The sequence below is a fragment of the Scomber scombrus genome, chromosome 11 (assembly GCF_963691925.1).
Source record: "Scomber scombrus chromosome 11, fScoSco1.1, whole genome shotgun sequence".
Taxonomy (NCBI): Eukaryota; Metazoa; Chordata; class Actinopteri; order Scombriformes; family Scombridae; genus Scomber; species Scomber scombrus.
The window spans coordinates 1529914-1546305 of record NC_084980.1 but is presented as its reverse complement, the minus strand read 5'-3'; the positions used below and the strand labels follow the sequence as shown (position 1 = coordinate 1546305).

At 37.9% G+C, this 16392-nt stretch overlaps 1 protein-coding gene across 1 annotated transcript in view; it reads left to right on the top strand.

Moving 5' to 3' along the window:
* The first annotated feature begins 4764 nt into the window (after positions 1-4764).
* Positions 4765-16392, top strand: part of LOC133990348 (epidermal retinol dehydrogenase 2-like) — a 39867-nt gene continuing 28239 nt past the window's right edge. The window contains exons 1-4 of the mRNA XM_062428633.1: positions 4765-4894; positions 6564-6904; positions 11711-11842; positions 12037-12136. Coding sequence (XP_062284617.1) covers positions 6584-6904; positions 11711-11842; positions 12037-12136 — 553 coding nt within the window. The 5' untranslated portion in view covers positions 4765-4894; positions 6564-6583. The remainder of the gene's footprint in view (positions 4895-6563; positions 6905-11710; positions 11843-12036; positions 12137-16392) is intronic.

The window sequence follows — 16392 nt, the reverse complement described above, 5'->3', positions numbered from 1 at the left end:
CAACAACTTATCTTTTCAATCATTTGTTTATTTTATTATATTGTGAGGAGATATCAGGACAAGCCTATTAGTGACTGTTTCTACTTTTGTGCCCATTAAGGAGAAAGTCCAGGGCCAGTCTGTCGCTGACGGCAGCTGATCATTAGTGGCAGGTTACATGGTGTTACTGTATACTTTTTCCTGCCTTTTATAAAAAAAATTGTTAATTATAACATTATGTTTGTCGTTCATCTTGTTGGGTCTTACATTTTAAGAATTACATTTGTGAACATATGCTTGTCATTCACTGTCAAACGATTGTGAGGGCCTTAAGTAAAATAAAATGTCCACGGGTATAAGTGTTTTGAGGGGGTCACTAGTCCATGGATCTCTTTGATATGGATGGTTCAGTGGTTTGATCTACATTACATGCAAGAGGTGCATGAAAGATACAAGAGACACATAATAATGAAAATCTGAATGGTTCACCTCTGTAGTTAGGTGGTGTAGTGGGGGCTAATATCTCTTATTTTCTCTTGACAATTTTTCCATCTATAGAAATAGATTGATGTTTAATTATGGGATACTTGTTAAGAGGTTATGAAGCTAGTGAACCTAGGTGCAAACACAACCAGGTAAGCGGATTTATTGCCAAACGGAAGAGGATTAAAGGAGGGGAAGGGGAGCTGTAAGAAGAGAGCCAGGGGTTGGAGTATGAGCAGAGCATAGAGGGGCTGAAGGATGCAGGTCTGGGTGAGTGCCAAGTCAAACTGGGAAAATGCGAAAAGAGAAAATCAATATCCAAACCGGAAGGAACCAATCAATATCACTGAGCTGCAGGGACCATTAAGAGACCTGGTAAGAGCAGCAGTACAGCTGGAGACAAAGAGAAAGGGTCAGAAAAGAGACTGCTAACTCATGCCAACTCAATGATTTATATTGTTTGTACTGTTGTAAGGGTATTTATTAGTGGGATTTATTTAATTCAAGTGTGTGTGGTTGGTTAAAACATTGTGATTTAAAATCATTGTATAATTTAAAAGCTATAATTTAAATGTTAAATTAAATCATTTTAAAAATGGTACATTGATGTTAAAATTGGCTACAAGTAATGGAAAATGCAGTTAACATTAAAAGTTGAAATAGGAAATAGGACACTTTGGGGGTTTTCAATATTTGCAAGTGTGTTTATTTCCTATTTACATTAATTCCATGTATATTTATTTGCAATACCATACAATGCATAATCTTTTCTTTTTCCGTGTTTCTTTGTGAAAGGTTTTTCACCTTATGAAACATCCAAATGGAAAATAAAAGAAGGAAAAGGAAAAGCTGTTGGTTTCATTGAGTGGAATCCAGTCAAACTCTTTCAAGTGGGGAAGCTGCACAGAACACTTAAAAACATTGACAGTGAGTGTGGATCTGAGGCTGAATGACAGGAATTGTAGCAGAGCAGTAGACCAGAGCAGGTGAAGGAGTAGGTGCAGACACACAGACACAGACACAGACACATAGAGAGAGAGAAAGAAGGAAAGGGAAGGGGGAAGTCCTCCAAGGGAGACACCAGGAGCTGATAAAGTTCCAGGGACAGATATAACAATACTGCGGTCAAGCATTCAGGTTTTGCTTTTAATTTGATTTTAGCAGGTGATTGGATGAATATTCTGTCTATCACTGTCTTACCTTGTGAAGCAGCCAGATTCATGATGCTGATTGCTCTGAACCACAAGCACATAACTTGAAGCCTGACGAGATGGACTTTGTGTGATGTGATGAATCGAGCTGCCTCGCAAGGTAAGAAATAAATGGCTTGTTAATATGCTTAAATTAAATGGGCGAGTATGGAAACTGAACCAAAATTGTGGCAGGATCTACCATACAGGCAATGTGGGAAAGTTCCCAGGGTCCCTCGAGTAGTAAGGGGCCCTCCATGATGGGAGGAATACAAATGTGTGTGTTTTTTTTTAAAGCCCCACAGCAAAATGACACAAGGCTTGACCCTTTCTCTTGATTATGGTTGTGGTCAGAAATGTAATATGGCCAAAACAACATGGAGTTATGATGTTTCCACCTGCCAGCAGCAGTATCCAATCAGAATAAAATAAAAATTGTGTCCAAGAAAATAAGGTCTCATGATTGACTGTTTAATTCATTTTTGATCGACTGACTGTTTCAATTTTCATCATATAACACTTTAAGGTCCATATCATTTCTGGAACTTACTGTACTTTTAAGGTTTGTTTTGGTGTTTGATGAGTGATGCTCACTGTGAAATGCAATCAGCCAAATTCATCATCTCACTGGGACAGTCAGAAGTTCAAATTGGATCTGATGTTATGACAGATTTTGTGTTTGTTTAAATATTTTAGTCTTCCTGTTACTTCATCCTCCATCCGTACTGAAAAACCTGTAGAACTCCATTTGCTTTAAAAAAAAAAAGAAAAAAAAGAAAGAAGTTGCCTTAAAAGGGAAACTGTAGAGATGTGTGAAATGCTGGAGTATGTTCAGGCACAGATTGACTGGTTCATCCAACAATCCCCTAAGACTTTACTTCTTTACTATGCATATGTTCCTCAAGCTGATTGATATATCTTAAACATGGGTGACCTTTGATAAATAATGACTTCATCTGAAGGAGAATAAAGAAGTGATCTTCATGTTGCTGTTGATTATAAACTGACAGACCAGTTTTACAGAAGACACAGTCATTCTTGTCTAGCTCTGACCACTTTTGGAGGAATTCATTCCTCTGCCCTCTGGTTCACTACAGCACAAACACATAGGTTTACATTCTCAATGCAGTTAACTTGCACAACTCTTGATTGCACTGCTTTGTGGCATGACTTTAACCAATGTTGTGACTGTGACCTTTTAATGGATGACAGAGCTTTTATACTCTACTTCTAATACTTCTACTTTTAACTCTTATCAAGTTTGGTTGTGCTGTATGCTGCCATGATGTTCTATGTCACTGTTCATTATTATTGTGTTAGTTGTTTTTTGCATTGTCACTGCAAATCAAATTTCCCTTTGAGGAACAGTAAAGCTGTGAAGTGAAGCATCCTGTATCTTTAGTGTCTGGTCAGGAACATGCTCACTGGACCATGTGTAACTCCTTTACTGATTGTGACTAAGCAGGCTTTCATTTCCTGCCTCCTTATCGTCTACATTGACACGTCTTTACTCTCTGAATTAGACATAAGAACTTTGCGAACTGCAAATAGACACATTGAGTTGAAAACATGCATATAAATAAGCAAGATGCTTCTGTACTTGTGTAATTATATTATTATTATTTTAGTTTTATTTGAACCATTTTAAATATCACAAACTCACACATTTGAAGTGTTCTTTTGTGATCCAGTAATTCCACTAACTAAACACATATGAAGCAAAATACTTGAAGTGTGTCAAGAAAGTGAAAAAAGTCTTTTCTAAACATATCGTCAATGAAAAAAAATTGGCATGATCAATATGGCCTCCTGTGTCTGTTAATACTTTATCCATGTAAAGCTAACCTGCCATGAATAATTACTGGTTCATTAAGCCTAGTCATATTCATTTGTATTTACTACTACTAACAATCAAGAGTTAGGCCTAATATAATTATTTGTGCAATGTATTAAGAAAAAGTTAGGCAAGCTTTAACTAATTTCTTTTAGTGCATCAGTCAATAAGTCCCCCATCCAGGAGTCACATGACAGCAGCTGTGGTAGGAAGAATAACACAAGCGCTCCCGCTTTGAAAGGAACTGCCCTCATCAGGTGCAACCACTTCATTTAATCAGAGGCTTTATATGTCACCTTCCCTCTGTTTCTGCCTTCCTTTTGACCTCAGCCATGTTGTGTGTGTCCTGTAAATGATTTTCTTTATTTAATATTTGAGTTTCCTTACTTCACACAATTTCTGTTGATTTGATGTTAATATTCTTTGTTCTCTTTTGCCGAGTTTAAACCACACGGAGACACGTTGAAAGAAAGTCTACAAAGTAATGCGAATAAGAGCTGTGGAACCTAAAACTTGGATTCATGTCTCGTCTATAGGTCTCTGTCACATGCACTGTGCTTACCCAATTAGATGTTTTAATCCAAGTGTCATAGCTGTCAAATATAGATTACTAAAGACATGGGGTGAAATCTACCAAAACAATGAAAATGCTAATTATTTCTAGTCTATTGAGCAGATTCAATGCTGTAATCATCCCTCCTGTTCATACTGATTATTAAAAGATCTTCAAATGTGCTTTCCATGTACAGATAAACAACATGTTTCATAGGAGGACTGTGGATGTTGGCCTCCATCACATTGTACATGCATTACTTATCTTCTAATGGTTAAGGTGAACATAAGGAATGATTACAGCAAGAAAACCATGTTCCAGTGTTCATTTTGGCATCTGACTGTTTTAAGATGTACTTGACAACCTGTGAACCTTTCCTTTTAAGGTTATCAGTTTCACCTCTGCTTTTACTGCTATAACAAATCAAAATGTCCTGTTTAGTGCAGGTAATATAGGCAGTATCTACAGAACACACCTACATACCGTTACTGTGGCAACATGGTGCTATAGTAAGGTGGGCATGTCATGTAGTAAAATGTGTGTGTGTGTGTGTGTGTGTTGTTGCTCTGCAGACAGACCCTTCTCAAACCGCGGGGGTTATCAAACACCGAAGAAGCGTGCGCACTACAACTCCCACAACACCCCGCGTGGCAGACGAGGCGCGCGGTGCGGGGATTGGTTTATTGTTCGTCACGTGGAACATCTAGCGTCTGCACGCTCATTGAGAAAAATTCCCTTGTTTCTGAGCTGCTTTATCCCGCAGGCTACACAAACAACCGACTGGGCGAGTCTGTGCTGAGCAGGGACAACACACACCGAACAGAGCCGCTGTTATCCGCCTAAGCTAGCACCACGGTACGTTCACCGCCTCCTGGAGCTCTCTCTCTCTCTCTATACACACACGCACACACTATGTTGGTTTATAAACTCTATGAATATATTTGGCATTATTTGGAGCGGTCCCTGTGTGTTGTAATGGCAGCTTGTATGGAGAGCAAAGGTCTGGGTAAAGGCTGATGCACTGTGTGTCAGCAGAGAAACAGAATGTGACCGCTGTTTAACACACTGGGTAACGTTAGCGCATGTATTATCAAACACTGTCCATTAAATAGACTGCTGGTGTTTTTCTATTATGTAACAAGTGTTGTTTGTGTTTGTTTATCGCTCACTTTAAACTTTTTTAAAATTAGTTGAGTTAAAAACTCAACTAATAACTAGATAGGTTAACTCACCTAAATAAATAATACAGAAGTCAGTGCATTTATAAAAAACAAAAGAAAACTCTAAACTATGGTTTTCTTACCATTCACAGTTAATTGGTTTCATGTGTATCACGGTAAGTCATTAAGATTTAAAATCAACTTTTTGAGATGAGTAAAAACTCTCAAGTTTCCTTTAAAGGATCATTTAACTTTTAAAAAGTGTTTCTTAAATCAGCAGTCAGGTGTTCATATGAACAGTAAATATGTTTTCCTCTCTGTAATCATTCCTCATGTTCATACTGACTATTAAAAGATCTTCAAATGTGTTTTCAATGGAAGTGATGGAGGATAAAATCCACAGTGTGTCCACACAGTCATTTAAAAGTAGATGATCAGCTTCTATTGAGCTTCATCAGTGTGAGTTAGTCATATCAAGTGATATCTGACACATTTACAGTCTTTTTACCATCAAATTCCCTCTTAGTGTTTCCCTGTTGAGCTGTGGTGGAAGTATAGTAACAAAAAGAGGAAGCTTCATATTAGCTTCAGATCAACTTTTCAGTACATTTTTACCCAGAAGGAGGACTGTGGATTTTGTCCCACATCACTTACATTGAACAAATTTGTATTTGTGATTATTTTAAATGTTTTTGTAATTGTGATATGATTTATAATGTTGGAGTGAATGATACAATTCACATCATCATTCTAATTGAAAAAAAACATTTAAATGATTATGGTGTGATTTTTTTATTTGATCTTATTTTTTGGATCTTAATTGTGTAGTATATGATGTGTAGAACAGGACATCTTTGCAGCACAACTGTACTTGAAATGGTATTTTGACACACTTTGCCTTTCACAAATATTGAGCCTCCTGCCATTTTTACAATTGCAGTAGGCCATATTGTGATATTGTGAATTTTGATTAATTGTTAAGCCTTATAATTGTAAGTGCATTATGAAGGGATCTTCTGCTGCTCAGTATGAACAGGAGGAATGATTACAGCAAGAAAAACAGGTTTAATGTTCATTTGGGATCCTGACTGTTGTTTTAAGACAGACGAAAACTTTAAAACTCATAGTTGAATCCATTAGTGAAATAATGAAGTTTTGATACAGTTTTGATATATCATTAATTCAATCATTTCTAATAGTTTAACTGAACAGGAAAGTTATTATTAATTGCACCACCAATTTCAAACAATGATTTAAAAGAAAAAAAAGCCCAACTTAAATGTTGTTTAAATCTTTACACTTATTACATGAATTCACCCTTTTTGTATTTTCCTTTCTTCCTCCTGTCCTTTTTTTATTTCTAGAACTCTGTTCATCAGCAAACATGAATTTCTTTCTGGAAACACTTCAAGTCCTCCTTCTGTCCATCTGGTACAACCTGGAGTCTTTAATCTACTGCTTCCTGCCCAAGAAGAAGAAGAACATATCCGGCGAGATTGTGCTGATTACGGGGTCGGGCAGCGGGATCGGACGCCTCATGGCTCAGGAGTTTGCGGCTCTCAACACAGTGCTGGTGCTGTGGGATATTAACCAGGACGGGATGAAGGAAACGGCTCGCCTCGCTAAGCAGAGCGGAGCCAGCAGAGTTCACTACTACCTGTGTGACTGCAGTGATAAGAACGAGGTGTACAGAGTGGCTGACCAGGTAAGGACGGGTATACACCTGTTTTCATAAATTCACTCATGTTCAAAAATACACAGTTGGGTATTTTAATTATTCTGGTTATTTTTAGATACATTTCATGCTCTTTAAGGCAAACACTAATATCTCGATATTCAAGTATGGCTAATGCTTTCAAAGCTTACTTGAAATATCATTTTTATAAAAATCATTGCTGCCTACTTTGCTTCTTTATTTATCAACAGCACAAGAGGATGACTGATACATTCTTGCAGTTTATAGAGTGAAGGGTGCTGACCCCAAAACTTATAGAAATAACAAATGGAGTCAACAGTACTTCCAAATCTGTGCAGCATTAAGAAAGAAGTACTGATCTGTGAGCACGCACATCAGTTGAACAATTCTGGGCACTTCCAGTAGTTGATTGATGAATGAGGTGTGATGCAGTCTTTACAGCCTTTACTTGGCTCCTGCTACCTATGAGTATGGGTTGGCAAGAATGCAACTTCTAAGAGTTTGATCCAAGAAGAGGTTTTTTTTTTTTTATGTCTGGGAAGTTGAGTCACTTTTTAATTTAGCTGCTAAAAGCTGTTGTGTTTATTTTTATGAGGGTTTCCCCCGTTGCATCTACACCTACTGTGTACATCGGAGTCCTCCACCATCTCCTCACAAAAATATCCAGGTCTTTTGTTTGACACACACTCAGTGTTTTTGAGTGTTGATTGATGAGAGACTGTGAGACTTTACAGTAAAATGTGTGTCAGAAAACTACAGTGTGTTAAAAGATGCTGCTGATTGGCTGTAAAGTCATTTAATTCAGTTTGAACATGATGTGATATTTAGCGATGCTTTGAAATTGTCTTACTAATAATCAGCTGTTTCAGTTAATGACTTCCTCTCTGATATCAGCAACATGCAACACTTTTAAAACAGTTTGAACACAATAAGAACATCAGCACCTTAATACAGGTAGTCGATTAGTGTTAGTGAGGTGGATCTGATAATGAACTGTGGGTATCTGTACAGTGATGCATGTAAAGCAGGGCATCGCATGGGAAAGGTCATGTAAAGGTCAGCAGAGCTCAGACCTGGACAGGTGTGCGATTATCAGGTGTGTCCTGTTACTGCCTGGAAGAAATGTATTCAATTATATTTTAAACTAAAATCCCTCCAAATATATCTGCTACATGTGTAGAAAGTCAGATCAAGGTAATAGCAGCAGAGAGCAACAGGCTTTTATTGGAAGCTAACTTATATCTCATTTCCTCTGCTTGATAAGTATATTAGTATTTATTCATACTTTAGTTCCAAATCTCCTTGTTTTCTTATCTGCTTCAGTTTGCTCTGTTTACGTTTTGTTACTGCATTAATGGTAATCTACTAACTCCCATGTGAGGAACAATAAATCTAGCACTTGAGTTCCACCCGGCTTAGCCAAATGACCTTGGTTACCCTGGTTACCCTGGTTACCCATGTTTATGTAGGTCAGTTCAGTTTAGTTCAGTCTTAATTAAGATCTCATATTAATAATATAATAATAATAATAGGTGTGATTTATATAGCCAAGGACACATTACAATGGATAAAACAAACAAACAAACAAATAAACAAAACAAACAATTAAAAAGAGAAAGGTCTTTAACTGGGACTTGAAAATGGAGACGGAGGGCAGTCACGTAGGGTTTGTGGGAGAGCATTCCAGAGCTTGGGGGCCGTGGCGCTGATATTGCAGCGCAACAGCCAGACAGTAAACATGTTAACAAACATGAAACAATGTAGATAAAAGAATATATCTATGAAATACACCTAAAAACCCACAATAGAAAAATGATGTAAAACTTTAACCCTTTACATACGGTTCATATTCAGACTCATAATTAGTATATCAAAATGTGTATCAGCTGCACAGAAATAAAATAAAATATTGATTTTTGAACACTGTGGGTCTGGTTAAAAGAAATGTGTATAGGGTGATTTTACAGCTCTCAAATGTAAAAAATGGGTCAAATTTGACCCTAAACAGTATGTAAGGGGTAAAAGGCTGCGTGCCTGTGTGACTGATTATCCAATTGCCTGAAGGCAGTACAGTGAACTCTGGGTAGAGAGGAGGGCCACTGTCCGAAGAAAAGCTCAAGCTCCATGTAGTGTCACTGCTGTCATTAGAATTAAAATATGTATGTAAATAATAACATGTCTCCTCTGTGACAGCCAGCTAGAGGGCTACACATGCACTTATAGATATGGAGTTATATCCATGTAACCACTGCTAAGCCACTGCTGCCTTTGTTTGTTCTCTGGCCTGTTTTTGTGGGCTGCCTCTATTTGTGTAGAGTAAACCCCCCCCCCCCCCCCCCCCCCCCCCCCCCAGCCACTAACGGACACCTGGCTATTAATTGTCTGCCATCTTTTATTAAGGGAAATGGATTAATACCAAAATGTGGGAGATGCTGTCACATGTAGAACCATGTGATTATAGACAGCCCAGAAACATGAAAACACATTCTCTACTCATTAAGAACAGACAGGTTATAGATGATTGTCTTTTGTCTTATACAACAGCAATAATTAAACAAAGTAAGTCACAACTTGCTGTAATATCTGCTCAGTGCTGCTCATAATGCTAAAAAGTGACTGTATAAGCTAAATTATCATTTAAAACTGAATAGTAATGTAATGTTCCTCGGCTCACCACGCCTCTACCTGATGTGTATTGGTAGAGGCTCAACAGACGGATGCCCTCCAGCTAAACTAAATGCAAACTTCTTTCAGCAGGAGAACAATACAAACACCTCGAGCCAAGCAGGCAGCCGTCTGCAAGTTATAATTAGTCATAACTGACAACTGCTGTGTGTTGAATAGTTTCTGTGCCCCAGAGCTCAGAGATGCAAATTAGAGATTAAGCAGACAAGAAGCTATCAGTAGTCTCTCTGTTGTTTTGACATGGCAACACACTATACAACACTAACAACTAGGGGTGTGACGATACACTCAGTTCACGAGACGAAACATGATATTGGATTCACGAGACCGAGACGAGACGAGATTTCAACACTATTTTTAAGAAAACTTCAATAAGGAAATACATGACTGTTCTTTTATTTGAAATTCACAAAATGGAAATAATTCAGATGCATTTTGAAAAGTTTTTTAACTAATCATCTTGTAATGAATCACTTCAGTTCTACTTTCTAAATATATAATTATCATATGCAGTATGCAGCACTGTCAAAGGTTTCCCCATATAGATATTTTATAGATGGATCATTTTGGTATTTATGGAAATAACAACCATAAATACAAAAGTTAGATACAATCAAATACTAAAATATAAATTATAAAGAGTAGAAACAATTCTAATATATAAATATAAATTAAATAAAGAATCCAATTATCACAAATTATAACATATTGCTAATAAAAAAACACAGAAATAAAAGTAGAACAACATATAAATAGTGTTATAATTTGGTAGTGTGATTTTACTTTTGTCATCATTAGGCTTCCATAGCTGCTAGATTCCTCCGCTCCTCCTACTTCAGGCTTTCAGTGTAGAGACCTGAGGTCAACCTGCTCCTCTCCTCATCTCCTACTGCTGACTGAGATCTTCTCAGCAGGTAGAAGCTGCAACAAGTTTAATGATCCACACGTGACATTATAAAAAGAAGACATGACGTGCGAATGATCGATAGAAACCGATCGTCTTTTTTTTTTTTTTTTGGTGCGACCCTTAATTATAGCTTCACGAGACAACATTCACTTGGACGAGAAATATCGTCACGTTTTAGTTTTGCGATATCTCGTGGCATGAGATCTCGTCACACCCCTACTAACAACACATGAACTGAATTGAAGCCTTTACATTACAGTGCAACATTTTAAACTATCAAACCTAATAGAATCTTGTGTTCAGACCTCTAATGATTAGTTGATTAACTGGTGACTATCTTGATTACTGATCAATCACTTATTTCAATAAAATAAAATAAATACAATAAAATGCCAAACAGCTTCTTTGGCTTTTGGACTGTTTGTCATATATAACAAGATATCTGATGACATCACATTTATTCACAGACAATTAACTGATCAATAATCCACAGAAAATTGATGATTAAAATAATAATTTCTTGCAGCTTCATTAAATAATTTACAGTTAAATGTTTGTTTTGCATTCACACAAACACAGCTGCCTCCTACAGATCCACTGTATTACCATATGTCATACAGAATATGCACAAGTACATTAGACTACCATATATATGACAGTTGTGGTTGACATAAAAAAAAAAGAAAATGAGATGATGTAATGAGCTCTCCCTGTGGTATACATCACATGATACACTTCAGAAGGTAGAGAATTCCTCAGGCAGGATCGTAGTGCCGTCAGTTGGAATGTGGTCATGGGAATTCCAAACTGGAGAATACTTGTGATGTTGATGCATGACTTAGCAGTTTCATGTTGTGAGGTAAACACATGTTCCAGCCTGTTTACACTGGTTTCAGCCGCGCTCCTCCGACCTTTGATCATTCAGGCAACTTAGTGCTCCAACACATGTTAATTCTGTCATGGATTTGTCTTTTAAGTCATGACGTCATGCAGAGGTGTCGTATTACCTTTCACTCTTCACAGAGGGTAGTAGTGAGTGTTAATGCAGGGAACATGTAAATGACTGTTCTGTTCTAGGATGGGCAGATCAATCATCCTGTTCTCAATGTAGATGATTCATTGCTTGTTTTGAGCCATAACCTTCTCCAGGAAACAGTCACATGTCAGTTTTGAAATCAATAATAATAAAATAACTAACAGACATTTTGCTCTGCCTCATACAGGTGAAGCGGGAGGTGGGCGACGTCAGCATCCTGGTGAACAACGCTGGGATCGTGACAGGAAAGAAGTTCATGGATGCTCCTGATTCTCTGATTGAGAAGACAGTGGAGGTCAACACCATGGCTCACTTCTGGGTAAGTTACACTCAGCAGATATTACACTCTGTTTGTTGACATTCCTCATAAACTTCTCTGGCTGGGGGGGATATGTATGCATACTTTAATTTCAGTCTAATTCATTAATAATCATGCAGCTGAGTTGTCTCAGCCATCATGTGAGCAAAGTTTGGAGCTGTGGTTCAGAGTTTGTTTTGTTTGTCTCCCCTCAGACCTACAAGGCCTTCCTTCCTGCCATGATCGCTAACAATCACGGCCACCTAGTTAGTATCGCCAGCTCTGCCGGACTCATAGGAGTCAATGGATTGGCAGGTATGTGTTTTTTTCTGCTCCCCTTTAATGTCACAGCCCCTCCTGTGTGTACAATTCTTAGGTGATTATTGCATCTCATAAATACCTCTGATGTTTGTTCATGTGATTGTAGAAAAATGAAACAATCCTGATAAACTTTGGAGGTGTGGAACAAGACTAAAAAAGTCTGTTGAGTTCAGCCTGCTCTCATCTGCTGTGACAGAGAGGCAGCAAGTCAGAAAATACTCATTCTAAAGAGAGAACGTGTAGCTCAGTTTGTAAAAGTCTCTCAGTACTTCTGTAGCTTCTAACTGAAATGTAGCAGTTTGAAGTTCAGTTTGAACTGTTTGAACTTTCAATCCTACTTTACTCTTTCAGCCTCATCAGAGCCGTGTTATATACCTGCTGATGAAAGCATCTCCTACTGCTGCTTCATATTAAAGGCTTTCATCTGACAAACTAATGGAAAGCTTTTATTGTGAAGAATTTATATGAAATGAAAGCTGTTTCTAGCTAAGTTAGTGGAGCTTCATTATCAATAAGCAGAAACAGCCACACAGGTGTTTGAAAATATGCAGACAGGGCTCCACATTAACTTTGTGAACAGTTTCAACTGTCCTAAAGTTTCATTGCTTTTTACTAGCTGTAAGCAGCATAATAAAAACACAAATGTAGAAGGGAAGCGACACAGAAACCACAGTTGTCTCAGTATTCATACTGCGGTTTTCCTCTCAGGAAACCACTGTTTGTAGCGCCTCAGCATAGTTCAACTTTCTCACACCATGGGTCTGCACAATTCACTAAAACAGATACAGAAACACCCTACAAGTTCACTCTATGATACATACAGGAATAAAGGACATCATTCTGTCAGTGAATAGATGTCATATTAGTGAATGTGTGTCTTCAGAATGTTTAGATTGTACTAAGCTTGTGCTGAAGAGATGATCACTGAATGTTTTTTATGCATATATTAAGGTGATTTATTATTAATGTGATTTTTCACTAATTTGAAACTGTGCATGTACAGATGTTTCTGGTGGAGCAGCATGTCCACCCACTGAGCCCCATCAATCAGCACAAGTCCATTTTAAATCTTTTATTGTAAACCAGTTTGCTGTCTCTTTTTCGTGGATCTGACACCCTGCATGTCCATTCTCCACGTGGCTACTCACCTGAACTTTGCTCTGCACTGTATGAGTAGTTGATTTGGATTGTGATATTAAAGATAAGATAATAATGTTAAACAGAAGGTGATGCAGCACAGACACATGCTGTGGTGTAACTCCCCCCCCCCCCCCCCCCCCCCCCCCCCGGTAATTGAACCGCCTATCTGGGATCTCGCGTAACCACGATTGGACGATTTGAAAATATGAGCCAACCCTAGACTGCACAGCCACCTGTTGCTTTATGAGGACAGAATAAAGTAGCTCTACTACACATGTGGAACAGGATGTGGTAGTCAGCACCTGTATCTGTGCTGTGTCAGGGGCCTGATCAGCACAATCTTAATGTAAGACATGTCCTGATCGATCAGGGCTGAGGGGCGTATGAATTGGTAAATGTAATTTTTTACTAACCCATTTCCATTCTGTTGTTTGTTGTAAGTAGGGCTGTGACAGTATGGATTTCTTCTTACAGCAGTGAAAATGCAATGTTTCTCCACAGTGCTGCAGTTTGGTGCATAGTTTCAGCCAATGAGCCTCATGTATTTGGTAAATGGCAAATGGACTGCACCTTTTCTAGTCTTTTTGACCACTCAAAGCACTTTTACACTACATGTCACATTCACCCATTCACACACATTGATACACTGATGGTTAGGGCTACCACACAGGGTACCAACCTGCTCAACAGGAGGAAACTAACCATTCACACACATTCATATACCGTTGGCAAGGCCATTGGGAGCAATTTGGGGTTAAGTATCTTGCCCAAGGACACAATGACATGTGGACTGGAGGAGCCAAGAATCGTTCACAAAAACTCAAAAAATTAAAATAATTTCACACTGAAGAGCTTCAAGTCCTGCTGTCAGAACCCAGCAGACAAAAACATAATGAGCACAGGAGCGTCAGTAGTAGATCACCTGAAACAGTTAATATGATGTGTTAAAAGAGCAGCGCTGAATTGTGACAGAAATAAAGAGGAATGCTTTGACATGAAGTTAGATGCTAAAAAATCATCTAAAGCAAAGTGCTCTGTGATGAGAGGCAGCCATGTGACAGTCTGAGATATTGGAGCAGAATATTGACAGGAGTTTTACTGCTCTACTTGAAGTAGGTGATGTTACACTGTCAGCTAATTTAATGAATTCTCTTAAATCACTTGTACATGCCTCCTAAGAAAATATCTCTTGGTGGGTGTGCTTCTTTCGTGAGGCTCAGCCTTTCCTCAAAGGCAACATGTTCTGTCAGATGAGCACCTCTGATAAAGTAAACCAGCCTCTTGAGACTGCATTACTTGGTGCTGGTGCACCTAATATAGTGCCAGCTGAGTGTGTTTGTTATATAATGTCACTATGTGAAAAGTTGTCTGTTAAATACGTGCACTTCAATAGATGGCACAGTATTGGAAGAACTGAAAAGAAATAGTCTATGCTGACAGATGAGGTTAAAGTATCAGTGTTGTGCTGGCACTGTGATAGTGATGCTGTGCATTATGACAGTCCTTTCTCTTATTAGAATATATATATAATCCCTGTTGATCCTGAATTTTTATAATGTTGAGATCATCACTTATGTTGTACATCACTTTATTGATGTGAACTGTCACCTTTGTAGTTTATTTACTGTCAAAAGGAGGAGCTATCTTTTATCTCTGACGCGTTTCATCTTATCTTTATGATAGTTGTGTATGTGTTCATGTGTGATTATCACAAACATACCGGCCACTACCACACTGTATGTGTTCTTTTGAACTCTGCTGTGCAATAACAAAGTATATTTCCTGACTGCTCATGAGAAAGATAAGTCTGTTTTCTAATCCAGTCTTTGCTTGATTAAAACAAGATTCAAAATAGATAACAGTTGATTCCTGTAAAGAATAAAATAATGACTTTCAAGTGTTCAGCCAAGTTACTTCTGTCTGGTCAGTTTTGATGAGGTCATATCATTACATAATAGTAGTATGACTTAAGTGTGATATAATATTTTATGAATTCAACCTGTACACATTGAGCTATGTGGTATGGGGCCGGAGCCAATACAGAGGCACTGCTCATACAGTGTCCTTATTTTAAAATAATTCAAATGTGCTTTCAAATGGCTAAAGAAAAAAAATGAATAAAAAAAGAAAAAATGAAATGAACAAAAAACCTTTTTAGTGCTTTAATGGCTTCAGAGAGAATAATTGTCTAAATTCAATTGTTCATGTAAGGCTAGCAGCTGGGAGGATGATTTGGAGACATTGGGTGCTATAATTACATCACAGTGCGTGCATTATTTTCAAGCTGAAATAATCAAGAGCAACTTGTGCTAAGTATAGCATAACAAAAAGAACATTAGCAGCATATTTTGTCTGTTATAATTAACTAAAGCCTTCTGTAATAAGGTTTTTCAACTTCATGTAGACCTTTTTAGAGTTTCATTTTCTGGACAAGATGGAAAAGTAAGTTTCCAGAATTATTGCATGAAAAGTTAATTTCCCTTTTTATTCCCTGGAATCAGCTGTGTGCTGGTTGATGAGAGCCACGAGAGTGAACCAAAACAATCAGGTTAATACTAACATGCTACATGTGTAGCATGTTAAATAATAATTAAAGTTAAATAAATAAAGTTAAATAAAGCACTGTTAAAGTACATTTATAAAAAAGTAAAATAATGCTGTTAGGGCCTTATTTTAACGATCTATAGCTCATGGTGTGAAGCGCGTGGTGCAAGTGTCTTTGGGGCGTGTCCAAATCCACTTTTGCTATTTTAACGGCGGAAAATTGGTCACTGCGCCAGGCGCATGGTCTTAAAGGGATGGACTTAAGTCCCCTCAATAATCATAGGGGTGTTTTGGGCGTAACACGCGGTGAACCAATCTAAGTGTCATCTCCCCATTCCCTTTAATATCCAGGAGCGCTGTCACCTTGGCGGATTGTTAGTTTGATGGCGGATTTACCAGGATGGTCACATGACTGCATTGACAGTTTCATTGATCATTACTGCGATTGACTGATTCTGATACATAGTGGCACGTCATTGTGACTTTTTTTTAATATGTTGATGTACATCATAATACGAATTCACATTGTGATCCTTTTTATTTATGATGTTTTGCATGTTTGTGTG